Source organism: Streptopelia decaocto (genome assembly GCF_964273445.1).
Source record: "Streptopelia decaocto genome assembly, chromosome: 4".
In the NCBI taxonomy this organism is placed as follows: Eukaryota; Metazoa; Chordata; class Aves; order Columbiformes; family Columbidae; genus Streptopelia; species Streptopelia decaocto.
The window spans coordinates 72,549,649-72,572,436 of record NC_138658.1 but is presented as its reverse complement, the minus strand read 5'-3'; the positions used below and the strand labels follow the sequence as shown (position 1 = coordinate 72,572,436).

The 22,788-nt window shown below is 48.9% G+C and overlaps 1 protein-coding gene across 1 annotated transcript; it reads right to left on the bottom strand.

Moving 5' to 3' along the window:
- Positions 1 to 2,935: 2,935 nt before the first annotated feature.
- On the bottom strand, positions 2,936 to 20,792 carry RPIA (ribose 5-phosphate isomerase A). The gene is made up of 9 exons (XM_082052008.1): positions 20,521 to 20,792; positions 15,880 to 15,940; positions 13,747 to 13,802; positions 10,442 to 10,501; positions 9,784 to 9,848; positions 9,454 to 9,522; positions 8,785 to 8,926; positions 6,972 to 7,071; positions 2,936 to 4,123 (listed from the first exon to the last, which is right to left on the bottom strand). The coding sequence occupies exons 1-9, from the start codon at positions 20,701 to 20,703 to the stop codon at positions 4,026 to 4,028; spliced, it is 834 nt and encodes a 277-aa protein (XP_081908134.1). The 5' UTR covers positions 20,704 to 20,792; the 3' UTR covers positions 2,936 to 4,025.
- Positions 20,793 to 22,788: the final 1,996 nt, after the last annotated feature.

Sequence of the window (22,788 nt, the reverse complement as noted above, 5' to 3'; positions counted from 1 at the left end):
AGTTCTGTAATTATATAGGGGCTCTTAAACTCTTCTGGTCCCAATGGATTATGGATATACAGAGATGGTACAACTCCCATTAAAGTTACTGGAAGGGGAAAGACGTTTTAGGTACCAAAAAATGGCAGTTTATGCACCTTTAAATTCATCTTCAAGCTGAAACGCATCACCGTTTTGCTGACGTACTGAGTAAAATAAAACTGCAAAGTTTTCAAGGATTAACAAGGCTTGATAAATTTGAAAAATCACTTTGAAAATGAAGATTTTCCCTTTTTCTCCTTCTTTGTGGTGTAGCTGGACCAAAGTCAACGTCACTATACAATTTTTGGTTAAATCCACCTGGCTACAAAATGAATCTGGCTTTATTTTTAAAATATGTTAACGCTCATTACAGCTCACTAATATTCATTACAGCTAATTTTTATCACTGGTTCTAATATGCTTATTTTCTCCTTATCACTTTGGCTCTAATAGTTTGGTTTAATACACACAGCACATATCCTCTATGCTGCCTGCTTAATTATTTTCATCTCTTTTTATGTCACATTTCTCAGAACAATAATTATGTCAGATCATAAATCCCATCCTACAGTGCCAATAATAAAAACCCGACAGAAAGTAATAGTTGCTTTATAACGTGGAACCAGGTGATTCGCTTTAACTAAGCACTTATTTTCTTTCTAGCTAGTGTAATTAATTCAGCTTAATTAGTTAACCTATTAACCAAAGGTTAATTAAATTGAATCTGAAGCACTCCCTTACTATATATATACAGCTTTTTTTTTTTTTTGAATGGGACTAGCATTTCATTACCTCTCTTGCTCATTAATTTTAGTGCTGTTGTTGCTCGCTCTTGAAATGTTTGTTTTCTCCAGGGCCAAGTTAATCCATAATTCAGCACTAATGGTGAATCAGTTGAGCATCACCCGCTGTGCAGGATCCAGAAGGCGATGCCAGGGTTGGCGTGAAGGGGCTGGACCGCATCGTCTCGCCATGGTCAGCATCAGGTAATGGTACCCGCTGCAGAAACACACCTGAAGTAGCCGCAACCATCCTGTCCTGGGCTTTCAAAGGACACCTCCTTCCACCTGCTTTGGTATTTTGTTTTTCTAATGCTAGCTTCTAAAAATACATCCCGGTTCTTCTTCTCAAGCTGCAAGGGAGCAGGGTGGGATAGAGGTGGCAGCCGCGTTTCTAAAGGCTTCTGAAAGGCTCTTTTGAAGAGCACCTTGAAAAATGAAAGTCCAAAGCAAATGCCAAAGTGCAAACTAGCCAAGGTGTTAAAATCAAATTAAACAAGCCCGAGAGCTGGCACTGCCCCTAGCTGGGGAAATCATGGGTACCTGCAGTACCTGCCCTTAGCTGAAGTTCTGCCATGGCATGCTCACCTTCAAACCGTTCTCTCCCCAAAAAAACACACATAATGATAAAAATGATAGTCTAGAAAAGCAAGGACCAGGGATTATAAAGGCCTCTGCTGCCTGTACACTTGATTTTTCATCAAAAATTCTCATGGCTCTGCAGGAAGGCTGTGTCGGTGACAGGGCAGAGCCACGGCACGCCAAAGCCACCCGGGAGGGGATGGACTGCCAGCACCACATCTAAAAGCGCCCCACTCATGCTGGCAGATGGAGATGCGGATGGTCATGACCGGTCAGGGAGCCTGGCAGACTCTGAGGGAAAGGACCAGACCTTTAAGAGCTCCTTAACTCAAAAACCCATCTACTGACTCTGCAAATCTGAGCTGGGGGATCAAGCTGGAACACAAGAGGTTCCACTTAAATTTGAGAAAAAACTTATCTGGAGACATTCAAAACCTGCCTGGACATGTTCCTGTGCGACCTCACCTAGGTGTTCCTGCTCCAGCAGGGGGATTGGACTAGGTGATCTTTTGAGGTCCCTTCCAATCCCAAACATACTGTGATACTGTGAGTCTGCACAAAGAAAGTCTGCACAAAGAAAATCTGCACAAAGCCTCCGGAACTGGTGCAGACACCACATTTTCTCCAGCACTCGGGGATTTTAATTCCATCCAGAGATTTTAATTCCACCTCTGTAGTCCAGTGAACTCTTTACCCATAACTCACAGCCCAAGACCCACTCAAAGTCCCACCCCAGGAGGGGCACCTGTTACAAAAGCACCCACCAGTGCTACCTGCATCCCAAGCACTGGGAGAAGCTCAAAAATCAGACCTACCACCTTCAGGCTTGGCTTTAACAAGCCCCTGCTAAGCACAAAGCTGAATGAGATCACATCTGGTCCAGGGCCAGCAAGTAATGGCGCAGTAATGGTTTTAGTGGCTTTTTGAGAAGGAGCTGTTTGATTTCAGAAAGAGAAAAGAAGAGTCAACAGCAACATTCTGCTCCTGCTAATCTCATTTCCAGAAGCATGCTGAGCGAGAAGGCGCTTGGGCACAAAGCTTTGCTCGATTGCTCCCTGTTTATCTAGGATTACATTAGGAGCCCAAGATGGATCTGGAAACAGCCCATGGCAAGAACGGGGGCTCTGCAAACAACTCTGCAGCATCAGGTTTGCGGGAAGAGATATTCCAGTGTTTCCAGCAAGTTGTTGGCTGGATGGCAGCCAGTTTGCTCAATACAAGTGATTCAGAATTAATAGATGTGCAGGAAGGGGAAGATTTAAAGGCATAAAAATAGCTCGTTAAAAAAAAAAAAAAGAGCTGTATTTAGATGCATAGGGTTTAGACATGCAAATTTAAGACAGTCTCGAGGCAAGCACTGCAGCTAACAAGCGCTGGTTAATTTAAAATAATATAACGTATTTACCTTAAGCAAAAGGAATCAAATGCAGAAGGGTGAATTCAACTGGGATGAAGCGCCCTTGTAAGGGGAAAACTACAGCAGAAGTTGGTCTGACAACGATCTGCCCCGTTGTCCACGAAACGGTTACTTGAAGAACCAAATTGCCACCAAATCTGGTATAACAACTCTTTATTTCAGTGTCTACAACACAAAGAGAGGGCTTGCATTTTGACACCAGAACCATGCAAAGCACCTATACACCGAGAACAAGATATTGAACGAGTGTCTCTCTCCTGCTACATGTGGAAAATTTAGGCAGGAAGACTCGGTTTTCCTGTGCATTCTGCTCTACTCTTCCACAAATCAACCAGCTCCCAGAAGTGATAATTAACCTTCATTCCAAATTAAACAATATGCCACTGAACAGTATTCCACGCTGCCCTAAGCTGCTCAAATATGCTTTTGGAAGCTTCATCAAGGACCCAGTTCTGCTCTTGGTTTACAAGGACAAAGTCCCCAACATCTCCAGCTACAGGAACAGAATTTAATCAGAGGTACTGAATTAACAGAGAGCAGAATTTGGCTCAAAGGATGAACAGAGACCCAGAAAAGGCCCTTATTAATGTCCCAGACAGAGGGATGTAAAGACCATCCCAGGCTCAGAGAATTGTCAAGTGCACAGAGGACAACAACACATCCTGAACTATTAAAAACCAGTGGTGTAGAAAAATAAAAGGCATAAAATACCGAACCAAAAAGGTTCCAAATAAGGCATCAGCAGGTCCCGACTGGATGTGCTCCTGTTTACGTACGTCACCCTCCCAGCCAGTGTGGTTAGGAATGATGCATTAGGATTGTGTTTCTGACCTCAATCACTAAGCACTATGAGCAACCAGAAGGGTTCAAGTTCTGTTTGAAAAAAAGGAAAAAAAATCCAAAAGACAAAACAAGGAGTATTAATTTTTGGTAAGTATTTCTTAGAAAATAAAATAAAATAAAAACGTTAAAGCAATTTGTTTAAATGGTTCTTTAAAAAAAGACAACATTCCTGAAAAGTAAAAATATATATATATATAGAAATAGAATATAATTTTTTGTTTTTTAAAAAAAGACATTCAGTATCACGTCAGCAGATTCTGATCAACTTCCCATCCGTCTGCTGCGATAACCGCTGCTCGTTAAGGCAAAACGTCAGGTTGGCACCGTTACGACAGCTGAACTGAACTGGCCGAAGGTGACGCGGAGCGGGTGTCGTGCCGGCGTCAGCGCGGCTGCTTCTCCCGCACGCTGACCGAGCCGTCCTCCATGCCGAAGTACACCACCTCCGCCATGCCGATGAACAGCCCCGTCTCCACCACACCTGGGGAACGAGAGTTCAACGTGCTGGTTAATGCCAGGGCCACCCCAGAGCCAGCCCATTGCTTGAATCCGCTGCTCTGACCGTGGTTTTGTTCATTAAAAGGTGCTAAAGCCTCCAACAGGTGTTTGGAGAGAGGCGTCCGACCTGGGTCTGATCTGCAATATTGTGTCCAGTTCTGGCCCCTCAGTTCCAGAAGGACAGGGAACTGCTGGAGAGAGTCCAGCAAAGGGCAACAAAGATGATTAAGGGAGTGGAGCATCTCCCTTATGAAGAAAGGCTGAGGGAGCTGGGGCTCTTGAGCTTGGAGGAGATTGAGGGGTGACCTCATTAATGTTTACAAATATGTAAAGAGTGAGTGCCATGAGGATGGAGTATAGGCTCTTCTAGGTGCCAACCAATGATAGGACAAGGGGTAATGGGTATAAACTGGAACACAGGAGGTTCCACTTAAATTTGAGAAGAAACTTCTTCCCAGTGAGGGTGGCAGAGCCTGGAACAGGCTGCCCAGTGGGGTTGTGGAGTCTCCTCCTCTGCAGACATTCAAACCTGCCTGGACACCTTCCTGTGTAACCTCATCTGGGTGTTCCTGCTCCAGCGGGGGGATTGGACTGGATGAGCTTTTGAGGTCCCTTCCAATCCCGACATTCTGGGATTCTGTGGGTGATGTTGCATCAGCTGCACAGGGAGCCTCTAGGAAGTCTTCTCCATGTGGCCACCCCCAGAGGAAACCATCTCCAGTGAGAAACAACCCACAGCTCCCCGCAAAGTTCACACCACCTCGCCACCACCATTGAGGTGCTGGAGGGAGTTCAGAGAAGGGCAACGAAGCTGGTGAAGGGTCTGGTTTAGTGCCAGTGTTGGGTTAATGGTTGGACTGTATCTTGAGGGTTCCAACTAAAATGACTCTATGATTACACAAAGACAATCATGAGCGTGGCATTTTCAGCCACCTGCCGGCCCACAGGAGCAAGAGGAAGCTACATGCAGCCACAGGCTTACTCATTTTGCCTTTAAATGCATCTGAAAAGTAATCCTGTTAGGGAACACCTGGATAACGCTTGTTCAAAGATTAAGTCTCAGCAGATCTGATTCTACCTCTGCAATTTGTAGCCCATTTGCAAATGTACTTTTGGTTGCATTTAATTACAGGGTGCTCCTAACTTCACAGTGATCCCCAAGCCACAGCCAGAGGCCAGAAAGTTGGACAGAAATGAAGGGCAAGGGCTACCACAAGTGCATGGCGGCCAGAGCCCTGCTGTGACCACTGTATTTAGGCTTTAACAGCTCTGCTCATCCCCTTCTGGGCAGTGAACATGCTTTTCTCCCCTTTGCAAGCCCATTTTTGAGCAGCAAATGGTGCTGAGACCATCTCCACACCAACAGGATGGAACGTGTCCCATCATGTACTGTTCATCTCTCAACCAAAAGAGAGCAAGGAAGAAGTCATTGCAGAGAGGCTGTTTTGTTTACAAACAGTATGACCAGCCATTGTTTCTCTCTTGCACAAAACCAGCTCTAACAATACAGATATTTGTAGAGCCGTGGGCAGCAACCACTTTAGGATGCAGAGCCCTGCACCAGGGACAGTCTGGACCAGCTGTGGTCACCAGTTCATCTAGATTGGTCACTGGCTCATTTGGAACTGCTCCTGCTGAAGATCAGAACCTGCTATCTACTGCTGGCTGCAAGCAAGCACCAGGTAGTTATTCAGACAGCAGACACCAGGATGAACCAAGGTAGAAGTAGCATCCCAGCAGTTTGCTCCTAGAGCAGGAAAAAAGAAAATGGGTGTATTTTCCGTAAATCAGCCCTATAAGCAGCACTGAGGGTAGCAAAGCCACCAAAGAGAAGGAACTACAAATTACTAGTGACTCTTCACCCAGCCTTCACCCATGGCCTCTGCCTGCCCTTGTGTTTTAGTCGTGGTGCCAGGACAATACGTTTCTGCTTTGTGTGAACATCGAGGTTTGTGCAACAGGATCCCAACCTGTTCCTATGCACTTTAACAATGCACAAACAATCAGCGAAGGCAGTTCGCTTATGGACTACAAGAACAGGCAGATTATCTGGGATAAACTCAAAGTTAAAAGATACAACAATACATATTCAAGAGCAGACTTTGCCAAGACAACCAGACAAGATACTCAGGTGTGTCTGAGCTTCACTGAAGCCCATAGAGTGCCACTGCCCCTGGGCAGACCTGAATCCTCCAGAAGCAGCTCTGGCCTGGGCAGCAGGTCTCCTGCAAGGCAGGAATCCTTGCACAGAGGGTGTTTTCTTCACAAACAGTGTGATCAGCCACTGCTTCTCTCCTGCACGGCAATAGCTACAACAATAGGTAAGATACGCTGTGCCCTCACAGCAAGGGGAGCCTGGAGGAGTAAACAATGGTAATGGGATGCAGAGCTGTATGCAGCTTCTGGAAAACACCGTAATCCAGTGCAAACCCTGGCTCCAGAGTCACAGAAACACAGAATCACAGAATGTTAGGGATTGGAAGGGACCTCAAAGATCATCTAGTCCAATCCCCCAGCACATCTATTCAAAGCACATCTCTAAACAGGCACAAGGAAAGTAAGGAAGTGCACAGGATTGGCATGTGTAATAGTGTCAGAAGTCATCCAGCACCCTCCCAGGTTTTCACCACCATACGGGAAGGACACTTAGGTACAGTTGTACTAATTCAGCTGATAGATCTCAGAAGTAAAACCAAATGAAGGGACCCATAAGAGGGCAGCAAGCATATACGCGTTTCCTCTTATCCGTGGGAGAGCTCCCACAGTCAGGGCTATGTAGCACAGCCCAAGCCTCAGCCAGCTTTTGCTTTTCTAAAAATCACTGACAGTACCTGGTATCATTTTTATAGCGGTGTTCACCTCACTCCATTCATGAACCTTGTCAAACTTCCAGTCCAGGATGAAGTTCCCATTGTCCGTCACCACAGGGCCCTGGGAATCAAACACATTTATCAGCACTATGAGCTCCTTGTCTACTGAGCACAGCCAGGGTCTGTCACAGCCTCTCACCAGAACCAGCCATCCCCGCTACAATGGTTTGGAGAGAGTTATCATTCAAGTAAATCAGGGCACTTCACAATAAACTGTAAGTAAAACCATCAGCCAAGGCTCGTTCCTCATTCTCGTGTGTACAGATAAATCACGCAGAAGCTGAAAACAATGCAATTTCATCACTGAAAGAGGGGATGTTTATCACAAGAGCAAGGCTACTTTCAAGTCCTAAAAAGACTATCATAGGCAATTGAAGCCAAAATAAGACCCCTCCATTCCAGTGATAAGAGTGTCCTGACAGATGTCTTGGGGAAGTTCTGGAGTTGAAGAATTCATAGAATCATCTAATAGCTTGGGTTGAAGGGGCCTTCAAAGCTCATCTAGTCCAACACCTGCCATGAGCAGGGACATCATCAACCATAGAATCATAGAATTATTTTGGCTGGAAGAGACCCTCAGGTCTCTTCGAGTCCAACCATAACCTTACTCTGGCACTAAACCATGTCCTTAAGAACCTCATCTACACATCTTTTAAGCCCCTCCAGGGATGGTGACTCCACCACTTCCCTGAGCAGCCTGTTCCAATGCCTGACAACCCTTTCCATGAGGAATTTTTTCCTAGTATCCAATCTAAACCTCCCCTGGTGCAACTTGAGGCCATTTCTTCTCGTCCTATAACTTGTTACTTGGGAGAAGAGACCAACACCCTCCATGCTCCAACCTCCTTTCAGGCAGTTGTAGACAGTGATAAGGTCTCCCCTCATCCTCCTTTTCTCCAGGCTGAACTGCCCAGGTCCCTCAGCTGCTCCCCATCACACTTGTGCTCCAGACCCCTCACTGGCTTTGTCACCTTCTCTGTACTCTCTCTAGTACCTCAATGTCCTTCTTATGATGAGGGGCCCAAAACTGAACACAGGATTCAAGGTGGGGCCTCCCCAGTGCCGAGTACAGTGGCACAATCACTCCTTCTGTCCTGCTGGCCACACTATTCCTGATACAAGCTAGGATGCTGTTGGCCTTTTTGGCCACCTGGGCACACGCTGGCTCATGTTCAGCCACTGTCAATCAACACCCCTAGATCCCTTTCTGCCAGGCACTTTCCAGCCAGGTTGCTCAGAGCCCCGTCCAGCCTGGCCTGGGATGTCTCCAGGGATGGTTCATCCACCACCTCTCTGGCCAACCTGAGCCAGTGTTTCACCACTCTCAGTGCCAAACATTTCTTCCTTATATCTAGTCTGAATCTCCCCTCCTTTACTTTAAAACCATCACCCCTTGTCCTATCACAACAGGCCCTGCTAAAAAGTCTGTCCCCATCTTTCTTATCAGCCCTTTCTAAGCATTGAAAGGCTGCAATAAGGTCTCCCTGGAGCTTCTCTTCTCCAGGCTGAACACCTCCAACCTGAGCTGGTATCCCTCCTCTCCCTGCTCAGGGATATTTGCTTTAGGAGACATAAGGCAGAGAGCCTTTCCACAAGCAGCCTGAACACCTAAACACACAGTTCACTAATCAAAGTACAATTAGAAGGAATTAAACAAGACACCACTCATGAGAGTGAAAGCCCAGATTTAATTAGATGAAAGGCCAGAAAGGTCTTCCGTTTTCCCACATTCATGTGGCTCCTGGGGAGATGAGGGGCTATCAGGGACACGTACCGCTTTGCTAACAGCCATTCGCAGCTCCACGACACCTCCAAAGTTTTTGGTCAGGGCTCTGGTGACGGGGACGTAAGCCATGGGGATGACTTCAATAGGAATCCCCTTCTTCCATTGCTCCCCGAGGCTCCTTGATTTTTTCCTGAGGACAGTTGTAGGTGGGATTAGCATCAAGCATTGCATTTCTAACACCATTAACATAACACACAGATCACAATACCTCTTGCAAACCCCTCAAGCACAACACCCTGGAGGGCACAGTGGTCAGTTCACACGTGCACATGTGTAGGAAGAAGCAGTTTAATGCGCTATGCTCTATTCACTCATAAGCCCTGTGTTTTGACATGATTTGGACAAGCAGAACACGAGTTGTTTCTTCCATAGCCCTGTGGCTGTACGTACAGAAGGGGAAATTTATCCTGCGCTGACAATCACTGAGTTCAAGAGTGGAGCAGCCTTTTCCCCACAAGCTCTGCTGACTCCTAAGCAGGTCTGATGAGTTGAAAATTAAGAGATAAGCTAAACTGAATTGCTGGAACATTGGAAGTCAGGATCATTTCCACCTATTCCTGCTCCCCTGACCTGCTGGAAGGACAATAATGGCCTCATACAGAACCATATGAATCCTTCCATGAGACAGAGAAGCATAATGAATAGTAATATTTTCACCTGTAATCAGCAATAACAATGAAGCATTTTGCATATCCTGCAACTATCTTCTCCTGCGTCAAGCAACCACTGCAAGGGGAAAAAAAGAATAATATAAAAATCAGCAAAACAGACTGCTCCTCCATGTGCCTGATGGTCCTAAAGCCCAGTCCTGTCTGTCATGTTCTTGCTGGTTTGGTGCTGCGTTTTCCCATGTCAGCCCCATCAGTTTGCCCTCCTTGTCCTTGTCCCCAGTCCCTCCAGCCCTCCTCGGAGATACCCACAGCCAGAAAAGGTGCTCAGATGCCACCAGCACCATGCACAGACAGACAGACAGACAGCAAGGCTCACCCGCCACCTTTGATAAGGTTGAGGTCAGAGTCCACTTCATCCGCTCCATCGATGGCAACGTCGAGCTGTAGGAAGAGAAATTTGGTGTGGAAACCCCTCCTGTGCAGCATCTTGGTGGGGTGTCAGGTCCCAGGCAGCAGCCAGAAATGCCACTAGAGCTGGGACCACTTTGATGCCACAGCCTGACCAGAAACAAGCATCTGAGCAGCCACCCAAGGATACCAGCCCTTGCTAAACCACAGGCATGTGAGAGCAGGAGAAAGAAAAACAAAAACCAACCACTGGCCTGCAAAGCACATCACTTTAGCCCCTAGTGTCACTTAAGGACCAGCACACAAGCAGGGAGCTCCTGGGGAAAATCCCAGAGACAGTTCAGCAACACAATATCCCTGAGCCAGGCCAGCAAGCCTCAGCCTGGAAGAGATGCCAAACACCTGGAGGAAACACAGCTTAGCAGCCTATGGTCATCTAAAGTGACAAGCACTAAGACAAGACTAAGGCATAGGGGAAAAAAAAGGCTAAGCTAGTTTTCACTCATGTTAAGCACCATGGCTGCCTAAATTCTTGTCCTCAGAGGCGGACAAAGGAGCTTGATGCTTTATGAAGGACCAGGTTAGAGGAAGGTCGGGTGAGGTCTCACCTCCGCAGTCCCATTTACCTCTGGATGTCGGTCCAAGTCACTTAGCGTTAAGCCATTCTGCAGGATCAGCTGACGAGCCTGCGCACCAAGAAGACAACAAACATCATTTACTAGCGGCAGGAAAATAAAAAGGACTCATGGTGACATTCCCTCGGCTGCAGCGAGGATGGAGCCTCCCTGGGAGAGCTCCACCGCTTCACCCCGAGCTGGTGGAGAAGCTGCAGCCAGCAGTGGCAACTCATGGCAAGGAGAAAATGATGCTTCCAGACCAGATTATTTTAATCAAAAGAAAACCCTGCTGCCGATTTGAACTAAAAACCAACTCATATGGTACAACAGGACTCCTGGGTTCAGGCCTCCCTGTACTAAATAGCAGGAGACACCATCGGCTTGGTGGGAATCACTTGTATGTAAGCATTATGGCAGATACAGTAGTTTTGAGTCCTGTGTTGTTTCAGCTTGGACACCACCCTCCTTTGCACCTATCCAGCCCCTCCGATTTTCTTCGGCTGAAAAATGGGTGTAAGCAAATGAAATATTTACACCATAGCAATAGGGGACTAACAATGAAAATATTTATTGTATTGGAAAGAAACAAAAGCAAAAAACAAAAAGCACAACTCTTGAAAAAGTGTGGGAAGCCACCTGAAACAGCCGTTTGGTGGCTCCAATTTTACTTTTACTGAAGTGGTTGTGTATTTCCCTCTACTGGCAATATAATACAGAGCACTTGGATTTACCCTCCACTGGGTCAGTCAGTTTAAACAAGAGTTCAAGCCTAGAGAACCTTGAACTGGTTGAATTTTCCATGCTACCAATCATCACCTGAGTGAGACTCGCTCTTCGAACAGACACTGTTTCATTTTGAATTTCCCACCATGTTGTAGCTAGTCCAAAAAACCCCAGTGCGACAGCCTGAAATCAACTGATTCCCCCCAATTTTACGCACTAAAGTGCATCAGTCACCATGTACTGGCATCCCAGAAACATGAAGAATAACTAGCAGGTGGTAACCCTGGCAATGAGATATGATTGAATCGATTATGGCATTTCATAGCATGCAGTTTTAACACCCGTAGGCCCTTGATCTGTGCACTAGGATTGCCCTAAGGACTCATAAAATAAACAGAATAAAAATCGATGGGTTTACATTTGTCGCACGGTGTCCGTATAAAGAGATTTCAGGGATCTGGGAACTGAAAGCATTGAGAAAACACTGTGCTGCACATGCAGGACAGACCCTGAAGAGGCTCACAGGCAGCGGTGTGCATGGAGGTGGCTTTCTCCAGGCTCTCTGCCCGCCAGGCGATGGGAGCAGACCAGCAGGAATCAAAAGCAGAGCTCCCACAACCGGGGGAAAAGCAGCAGTAACTGCAGAGAACTTGCCAAGAATTGTCTCGCTCCGTGCTCTTGGCACACAGCCGGGTGACAAGAAGAAACAACACAAAAGCCAAGGGACAGATACTTACCCCGGCTCTAGCTTTATTGATGGTGATGGAATAACCCAACCTGACAAACAGGGAAGGGAGGAGAATAAAAACCCACTGAAAGCAACTCTTCCTTGCCAGTGAGCTCGGGCAGCCATCTACACCTGTACGTAGTGAAAATAAGATGCTGTTTTGCTGACCTGGGAAGGCTTCACTTGGAACTGAAGTTCAAGAGGCTGCAAAAGATGCGAGGCAGCCCCGTGTCTGCGGGATTGTAGCTGGACAGGCTCCAGCCCACATTCACTGCAAGAGCTTTATCAATGTTTTCTGTAAGATTTAATGACTGAACTCGGAGCACTTTTCATAGAATCATAGATCATAGAATACTTTGGGTTGGAAGGGACATGCAAAGGTCACCCAGTGGCACCCCTGCCATGAGCAGGGACATCTTCACCAGCTCAGGTTGCTCAGAGCCCCGTCCAGCCTGGCCTGGGATGTCTCCAGGGATGGGGCATCCACCACCTCTCTGGCCAACCTGGGTGAGTAGTTTACCACCTTCATTGCAAAACATTTCTTCCTCATATCTGGCCTCATGGCTTTCCACTTTTCCTAGGTTAAAATGGGATGTGGCATCTCAGGACGGGGATCATTTCAGACAGATTAAAGACAGACTCTCATCACAGTCTATATATGCAACAGAAGTTCTGATAAAGGTTAAAAAAGAAAAAACAAGAAACCAAAAAAACAACAAACAAACAAAACCAACCAAACAAAAAACTAGTTTTTACTTGTTGGCCTTTGCAGCAGTTTGTATTATACCCTAGTCGGTCACTGGTTGTTTGCAACAGCTGGGAAAAGAGAGAGTCCCATTGCCCCATGCTTACACTTCAAGAACATCTGCAGGGTTTTAAGTTTTCATAAGATTTTAGGATGATTCAGGTTGGTCTCTACCCAACATCCAGCTCAAAGCAGCGTCAGCTACCAGGCTGCTCAAGGCTTTACCCACCCAGGTCCTGAAAACCTCAAAGGACGGACTCTGCGCAGCCCCCCTGGCACCCGCCTCGCTGCCCAACTGTCCTTGTAGTGAAATGGTTGTGACAAATGTACAATCCCAAGGTCCTCAGCAGGACTGTGAGAAGGACACATGCCCAGTTCCCAGACCACGGCATTGCCATGTGGTCCCTGTCCCCATGGACGGGTGATGTCACCTCTCCCTGCCTGAAGGGGACAAGGTGGCAGCTGCTCCTCTCCAGCGCATTCCCACCCTGGGGAACAGAGGCAGAGAGACCAAAGCCAGTTGCCTGAGGGCATGGAAGCAGCTCAGGAGCTTCCCCAGCAGCTCTGTGTTTCACCACCAAGACACTTTCTCCTCCCTGCAAACCTCTCCACAGCCAGCTTGGTATGAACCGATCCCTGCGAAAGCCGCATAGCAAAGATTATGCTGATTTCTCTTCTGCAATTTCTTATAAAAGCCAGCTGATGCATTTCAAGTTCCTCCTGAAAACACATGAACTTGCTATTGCTTGCAAAAGGGTTTTTACAGCTTTCAGGGCTTGATAGACTGTCTCCAAGAAGTCTGGTTCACCACTAAACAGCATTTTTCTGCAAGCAGGATGCAGAGCAAGCCACACACCAACACTGACATAACCAGCATCACCACACTGGCTCCAGACACTCTTCCCAGCACTGCAGCATCCCTGAAACTCCACTCAGGGTAACACAGAAGCGTCACCACCAGCTCTGTGAGGTCCGTCTGCAGGCTGCATCACCACTGCTTTAGGTAAACTTGCACCGTGAACGAGTCCAAAGAGTGGCACGGTTACCTCCCACAACCCAAGGGAAGATCCCTTGTGTGAGTGTTGGAAATAGCAGAAAGCAAAGGAGGAAAGCACTTACCTGAAAAGATGTAGGGATGCAGACAATCGTCAGGTTCTCCTGTCTAACCCGCTCGGCTGCAGAGAGAAGAGAAAGAAAAAAGGCAGAAGCCTCAGTTTGTTCGTTGCAGAAGGGAAAAAACAACACTCCAACTTTCACTTTAAGAAATCTCTGTTCAGAGCAGCCCCTTTGAATCACTGCAATTACTTGCTCGGCTTGCAAATAACTCAGTCACGCTCAAAACGCAAACAGGTGCCACCCTGCACAGGCTGAGGCTCAGTTTTCTACGGTCAGAAATGTTTAAACACCCACCCCGGCTCAGCCCAAGACATCATGAGCCATTAACCTTTGTGTCTCCAGCAGCAGAGGAGCCTCGTCAGCAAACCGTCACCTGGGAAATGAGCCCCGCTTCCCTCTCTCACTCCATTAGACGGGTTTTTGCTGTATTCCTGGTAAACAGAGAGCTCCAGCAGCTGTCTGAAAGGTTTTCTGGCTTGTTGCCTTGGGGACATCATATTCATTTATTACAGAACATTTAAATATATGGCAGGGAAAGGACTAATAAAATCCAGTATTCCATTAAATGGAAGGAAATATTTCCTGCCTCGGGTTAACCTCAAATGACTAAAATCTATTACTAAGATACTATTATGGACAAAATGTTGTTTTAGTAATTATGACACTCAGGCATGAGCCAACAGCCCAAGAGTCAGCAACAGCACCAGAGCAAACACACAGGCTACGTGCCTCATGGTAAAGCTGCTGCTGGAAGGACTGAAGATGCAAGACAGAATCACACACTGGTTGGGGTTGAAGGGACCTCTGGAGATCATCCAGTCCAACCCACCTGCTAACGCAGGTTCACCAGAGCAGATCACACAGGAAGGTGTCCAGGCAGGTTTGAATGTCTGCAGAGAAGGAGACTCCACAGCCTCTCTGGGCAGCCTGTTCCAGGGCTCTGGCACCTCAAAGTCAATAAGTTTCTCCTCATATTCAGATGGAACCTCTGATGCAACACATGAGTCTGTATGTTGTTACAGCCCGCATTCAGCAGACGTGAAAAGTCAGACTTTGCATCCGGGAACAGGCAATGCACTTCAAATACTACACCTATTTATTTAGAGAATGATTCTGCCTTAGAGTCAGCAGCGGCTGAGATACTGTGATCAACCCCAAAAGCTGAACCACAGCTCCCCAACCAGCTCCCAGACAAAAGAAATAAGTGTATTGCACACAGAGCATGGGGCAATGTGGGTGCCAAGGGGCTGGCACAGCTTGATTTTTGCTGTTTCCCTGCAAAGCAAAGCACAGCACTGTGTTCAGACCTCAGTCCCTCTCTGTCTGAACAAAACCCCCATGAATAATGAGGCTGATGCTGCACTCCAGACCCAGCTGCTCTGTTCTGCATCCAAGGATGGCCAAGCAGGACCAGGTACTTCACCAGCAGATTATTCTGCGTCCAAGGACAGCCAAGCAGGACCAGGTACATCACCAGCAGATCTGTCCCGGGGCTGAGAGTGCCTTGGGAAGGGAACTTCCTCTGTAATGAGGTGTGAGGATAATTATCCTCACACCCTCTTTGCAAAAAGGCATCTGCCTCACTTGAGTATTTGGCTGAAATTTTCTGAATCACACCTTGAGTAATCACACCTGAATCACACCTTGCACCTGGGGCAAGCAGATAAACTTAGCTGTAGGGTATAAAACAAAATACAGCATGATTTCACATTCTTCATTTTCATTACCCCTCAGCAGAGCCCTCAGCGTGAATAATGAGGATGTGAGGAAGCAGCTCAGCCTCATACAAATGGGTTAATGGAAGCGGAGCAGCTGCATGGCCCAAAGCCACAAAGCAAGTCAGGACTGGAACAAAACCAAGAGGTTTAGCTCCAGTTTGTGGTGGGTGCCAGTAAAGAGCTTTTTCTGGCTGTATGGGGAAAACAGGTGGCAAATCATTACTCCCTGCAATAAACTTGGAGCACAAGACCCAGTTTTAACCTTTGGCTTCAATGAGGACTCAGCAGTCGATGAACAGACCCGACGTTTCAGCTCTAAGTCAGCATCCAGAAGATTCAGCATGTTTTTTCAAGTAGTTGGGACAGCTGGACAAGGGGACTTTCTGCGGTGGGAGGCACACGAAGGGGAGCACCTTACCTAATCGGTGCACTGCATGGACAATCGTAGAACCGCTTCCAATCCCAAGAACTTGATTGTTCTGCAAATCAATAAGAGACAGAGTGGAGCTGTTACTGGGGGCTCAGCAGAAGGGCTGTCCGCTTTTCCCAGCAGACACAAAATTACAAACACACGCAAGGGGATCCTTGTCTGGAGATGCACACCAACACATGTCTTAGCATGCTGCAGGCAAGGAAGGGACCACACCGTGCCAACCAGGGCACGATCACTATCTACAGTTAAAGGTTTTTAAGCATTTTGCCCTCTCCTCAAATGACGTGCTTGCTAAATACAACCACAGTCTGACTCTCAGGGTGTTGGATACACACTCGCTGCTGGTTGCTGGCACTCCGTGCACCCTCTCCTGCTGGAAAGCTGGGAGCTTCAGACAATACCACAGAGGAAGAAGCTGAAACAACCTCAAGATAACATCTCCCGAGGAAGCCGCACGGTAAAAGCAATGGGTTTGCTGCCAAGGGTACTGTTAGTAAACAGTGCGGATGCACCGGCAGGCAAAGCAAAGAGCACAGCAGCCGTTCCTAGAGTACAATAAAAACCACTCTTCAAAACAGAGTATACAACTGCCTATATGAGAGTCCAGCAACACACTTGAAAGATGGGTGAGCCTGAACAGGATCACGTTTTAACCACAGCTCAGCCCTGGTCTTTCTCTGCTCATGGTCTGGTTTAAGCAGCATCGCTACCGTCTCATCCGTAACACAGACACACTTCTAAATGGTGCTGCAGGCCGGGGCTGGATGAGTGCGATGGTGTTACCTCCCCAAGAGGATGCTCTGCGATGGAAATCTCTGTTTATTATCAGCTCAATCTCCCGCCCACCAAGAGCTCCCTGCAGCCTCTTGCACACTTCCAATCTCCAACATACTTCCCCTTCTTTGGATGGGATCCAAAGCTTAAATTGACTTAAGGAGGCCCAGTATCATCACAGAGACTTCAGATGAGAAAGAATTCAAGCTAGCCAGAGATGGAGGCACAGCGCTGTTGTGTGTTATCTCTTGGGCATTAGACAATTCTGGAGCTCTTTATCCATGTGCAGCAAATCCAGAATTCAGCAGCTGTGGAAAAAGCCACACCTGCAGCATTTCAACCAGCTGAAATCTTACTGGCACGCCACTTTGCCTTGAAAGGTGAAGCTCAGGTCACGCTCCCCTAAGATTAATGATTTGCCTTGTTTCTTCAGGTTAAAAGCTTAAAAAGCAAAAGTTCTCCAAAACCCAGTGTACAACCAGAGACGTGGCTTATATCCCAGTCCTCACTAATCACTGTGACTTTGCAAAAAGACGGGGAGAGCAGCAGATCGCAGCTGCACGCCTGCAACGTTGCCAGCAGAAACCCAATAGATCCCGAGGTTTCTCCGTTTCACCTGCCCGGCAGGCAGAGCCAAAGAAGGGACAAGCAGAGCTGCACGGAGCCTGGCAGGACACAGTGATCCCAAAAGACTTGTTTTGACCTGGGAAGAGGCAGTTTCTTCTCTTTGCCCTCATTTCTAGAGGCTGGGACAGCTTCTTGGAGCAGCTGGACACCCTAAAGGGGTGGGGAAAGCTTCACCATCAGTCACTCCATTGCGGTGAAGTAGGAAGAGCTCATCCCAGCCCATGATGGCAATAAAATGTGAAACACCTTCCCTTAGGGAGTGGCAAGACCTTGGCTTAAGTGGGTTTCACAGAAAACCAGTTTAGGCCAGTCTAAACCAGTGCTGTCACACTCCCGCCTTATGGCAGCTCCCACCTCCCCCTCCTCAGCTCCAACCCCAGCCAGAGCAGGGGCAAAACCAGCCAAAAATCATCCACTTTTAAGAACAGGGGCAGGGTGAATGTTGGCCAGAAGCAGAGCACAAGATCAGCGTGCAAGAGGCAGGTCCAGCTTGTAGCACCGACATCACAGGTTTTTTACTAAAATCCCAGCAACTAAAACCAAGGCACTGAACCACAGCACAGCTGAAGACCCACATATGGACTCCATGTGCAGAGACAGCAATGACCAGAGTGTTGTCCCTGCTAACCCAGGGGCTGAGGGATGGTCCCCAACGTTGGAGATGCCGACAAAGCAATGGACATTGAGTGGGTATCAGCAGCACCACACCGGCTGGCTGGTCCAATGTAAGTTTCCAAGGCTAGGATTTACATGGACAAAGAGCAGGAGATAAATACAGTGCGAAGCCTAAGTTTCCTCCTATTAATTCTCAGCCCTCTGGAATAACAGGACATCTGGCTGTCGCGTATCTTTTCATTTCTAAGGTAGTTGCTAACAGGACCTGCCCTTGAGGTGTTGTATAAACACAAAGCCAGCTCTACCCAAGCAGCTTATGGCTCTAAAGCCCCAAGCCCTGTGCCAGCCCCGCTCCTCCGAGCCATCACTGCTCCACAGCCTGTGGCTTCTGAGCTTGGTCATCTTGGTGTCCTCTTCAGGACCGGGGAACTCCGCTCCCACAGCTCACGGACAAGTGCTGCAGTTAAACACACCAATATGGCTTTAATTAAAAAAAATTGAAAGTTCTCTGTCCTAATCCCCGCTGCCCACCCCCAGGTTTACATCTGCTGCAGGAGGAGCTGCTGTGCTGGCACAGTTGGAGATGCGTGTGAAGGAGGAAGCCAAGCAAGGAGCCTGATCTAGTACCGGTACCAAGCCCCCAGTGACCTGGATTTATGGCACAGTTAAGCTGAAGAGATTTGTCCAGCAAAACCAAACTATGAAGGCTGTGGCGTCTCCCACACATGCCCACCATGGAAGGAAAGCAGTCTGCAGCTTCGCTTTCAGAGATTACACTGCTCCTTCTGTTAACAGCGATAGTTCTAACAGCCAAACACAAAAGTAACCGTTACCAACAGCGGCTGCACCCTGACAGGGCAAAGGGACGGGGAGATGGGTTTTCTCTGATAGCTGAGACCATCTAACTCTGTGACTCTAACCTGCTTCTTCACCAGGGCTTCAAGCCAATTTCCATGACAAGCATTGCAATATTACTCCACCTGCTGCCTCTTTCACTTAAATAGCTCCAATAACCTGCCCCTTATGGCACAAGTCCTTCCTCCTGCAACCCCTTAATGTGCAACTTTGGGGCTTGTTTTGGGTAAGAAAGGGGATTTTTATGCAATTGCTGGTCCATCCCCCACCCCACAGACCGCTTTTGAGTGCATTGGCCTGGGGTAGGTCTCAGCACCTGGCTGTGCACGCTCCAGGCAGGTACAGGCTTCCCAGAGGAAGAAGAGGCTGCAAAACAAGTGAAACATTTACGGGACATCAGGGAAGCCATCAGCAACTGAACCTAAAGATGCCAACCCAGTGAGGGAAAGCAGGAAAGAAAAGGGAATTTTCCCGCCCTGACTGCTAACATCTACCTCCTTGGCAGCAACTCTACACCGGTTTCATCACCGCTGTTGCAAAAGGGCTTGCACAGCAAACACTGCGATAAACCCCTGCGTGACTTTAACCGTTGATCTTCCAAGCATTCACAATCAGGCTGTGCCAAAACTCAAGCTGCTCCAGTCCGATCTGCCCTTCAAGGGGTTGATCAAAGCCTCTTGCCCCATTTCCCTCCCTGCAGGGGACAGGACATGACCCCCTGGTTAGGGGCTGTTGCTCCTTGCTTGGCTGCTTAGAAATAGGGTGCAGGGCACCCCAAAGTTGGAGAAAGCAGCAGGACACACTGTTAGCCTGAACTCCCACCACAGCCCAGCTCACAGGAGGGTGCATGGTGAAAGTTTAAAGTGCAAGACATTATCCCAAACTCGGGGTGCACCACGCTGAGCTGCTGCTTGGGAGGCACAGGCTGGGCAAGCACGGAGACCGGAGGAGAAAAATAGTTTTCTCTCTTCTCTCCATGCTAAAGAAGAGCAATCAAAAGCGAAGGAGGAAAAGGCTCCGCAGGACCCGTCCATGCATGCCACAGTCCCCCCTTGCACTTCGGGTCCAGTTGTGCTTTGGGGGCAGCGATCAGTCCGTGCAGCCCACAAACCCATCCATGCACCGGGGCTGCTCCATGCACTGGAGGTATCCATGCACCCCACAACCTGTCCATGCACCCAGGGCTGCTCCATGTACCCCGAAGCTCGTTCATGCACTGGGAGGCTCTGTGCACCCCGTGGCTGCTCCCTGTACTGGGGAATCCATGCACCCCAAGGCTGCTCCGTGCATTGGAGGAGTTCATGCAACCCGAAGTCTTGTCCATGCACCGGGAGGCTCTGTGCACTCCACAGCCGCTCCGAGTACCAGGGGCGTCCCTGCACCCCAGGGCGGCTCCGTGCACTGGAGGAGTTTGTGCACCCCGAAGCACGGCCATGCACTGGGGGGTCCCAGCACCCCACGGCCACTCTGTGTACTGGCACTTCAGAGCCCGTCCATGCATTGGAAGTCCCGTGCACCCCATGGCCGCTCCGTGCATTGGGGGCTCCCAGCACACCGGGGCAATTCTGCATCGGGGTGTCCGCGCACCCCGGGGCTTCTCCGTGCAGGGGGAGGCTCCGTGCACCCCACCGGTGCTCCGTGCACTGCGGGGGTCCCCGCACCCCATGGCCACTCCGTGCACCCCGGGATCCGTCCCAGCCCCCCGCACACCGGTGGGCTCCGCTCCGGGCAGGGCTGGGGTCCGGGCTGTCTCACCTGGACGTGCTTGTCCACGGCCGCGCAGGCTGCCAGCCTCTTGGCCTCCTCTGCCATGGTGCCGCCGAGCCGCCCGCGGGTCAGGGCGCGCCTCCCCGCCGCCCGCCCCGCCCGGAGCCTCCCCGGCGGCCGGGCAGCCAGGGCCGAGCTGCGGAGCGGGCCGAGCCGGCCGGGGAGCCGCATGCCGCCGCGGCCCGCCCCCGGGGGGCTCACCCGTACGGGCTGCAGGCCTGGGCCGAGCCGGCTCCCTCCCGCCTCCTCCTCCTCCTCCTCCGCCGGCAGGCTGGGACTTGTAGTGCTGTGAGCTGCGAACTACAGCTCCCAGGATGCACGATGGGGTTCGGGGTGCCCGCGGCGCCCGCAACCGCGGAACAACTTGTTTAATGATGTTTATACTTGTGTATATACCGATGTATCACGTTTGACAGGGATGAGGTTTTCCCATAAAGTGCGGAGGAATGGGGACCAGCAGGTCCAGGGAGGTTCCTTCCCCTCTGCTCTGCCCTGGTGAGGCCGCAGCTGGAGAACTGCATCCGGTTCTGGGCTCCCCAGTTTGAGAAGGACAAGGAATTACTGGAGGGGGTCCAGCGGAGAGCTATAAAGATGATGAGGGGTCTGGAGCACCTTTCTTATGAGGAGAGACTGAGAGAGCTGGGTCTGTTCAGCCTGGAGAAGAGAAGCTGAGAGGGGATCTCATCAATGTTCATAAATATCCCCAGGGTGGGTGTCAAGAGGATGGACCAGACTCCTTTCACTGGTGCCCAACGATAGGATGAGGGGCAATGGGCACAGACTGAAGCACAGGAGGTTCCATCTGAATATGAGGAGAAACGTCTTTACTGTGAGGTGCCAGAGCCCTGGAACAGGCTGCCCAGAGAGGTTGTGGAGTCTAATTCTCTGGAGACATTCAAACCCACCTGGACACATTCCTGTGTGATCTGCTCTGGTGAACCTGCTTTAGCAGGTGGGTTGGACTCTATGATCTCCAGAGGTCACTTCTAACCCCAACCAGTCTGTGATTCTGTGTGGTTCTGTGAAATGTTCCACCTGGAAGTGCTGGAGGAGGGACAGAGAGGAGTAGGGGGAGCCCCTGCACAGCGCCAGGCAATGAGATGAGCACAGGGGTGTCACTGCAGCTCTGGGTGGGCTTCCAGAGCTTTTAAGAAGTTTTACTCAAACTTTGTGTGTTGGGGGTTAAGGACTGGCGAGTGGGCCCTGCCCCAACTGGGAGCAATGGTGTCACGCGACTTGCAAGTTGGAACAGGGATGTGACAAGACACTCATCCCCTGACTTGCTGTTATCAACCAGCACTTATTAGACCTTATCCCACCTTGAAGGAGGGTCCAGGCAAAACCCGAAGATTTCTGCCAGGGACCACACAGAGACTTTCTTTTTTTGGCCATGTATTTTCCCCCTCTATCCTGGGTTGGCATCTGCTGAAACCATTTCTGAAAAATGTGAGAGACACACAAATTTCCTTCAGGTACCTCAGCACCAGCATTTTCAGTCCTGGGAGCCACATTAAGACCAGACACAGGCATCTCAGTTTCTCTCCAGGCTCTAGTCCCACCAAGAAGGATGAGAATTGCGGGTATTTACCCCTTACTACGCACTCCAAGGTCAGACCACAATGTGTACAGAATATATTTTATTTGCACAACAGAAAAGCCGCTGTCGGCCATTTTTTAAAATCCTGTGCATGACTGACTTGTTTTGTTGCCAACCTCTGTGATTCCGCTGCAATTTTTAAGGGCTAGAAACGTTTCCTTTTGTTTTCCCTGGGTCGACACACAGGTCTTTGAACAATGGGGTGCTATTTCAACAAAGCCTGGATTTTCACTGCCCAGGCTTATCTCAGCCTGGTAAGGCCTCACCTTTCTCTACTGAGCAGGTGACTTGCTATTGAGAGCAGCACATGATTGCTACACAGTTGTTCGGCGTTTTCTGCTGGCTGGCAACGATCCTTCCTGCAAGTTACACAGTTTGAAGTGTAAATACGCACATCTAGTGGGATATATATTTTGGAAAGAATCACACCTAAGCACTGTGTTGTTCCACGATGCATTAACGGTAAAACTGAAGGAACAGCTGACCGGGTTTGGGGTTATTCCGTTCAGCATCCTAAATGTTTGCTGTCTGAAACAAAAAACAGTTATTGGGGTTTTACACTGATTCAGGAAGCCCAAACTTACACATGAGTATCTCTCAAATCTCACCAGAATGTGGAGCTTTAGTCCAGAAGTTAATTATGGGGCGATAAACATGTT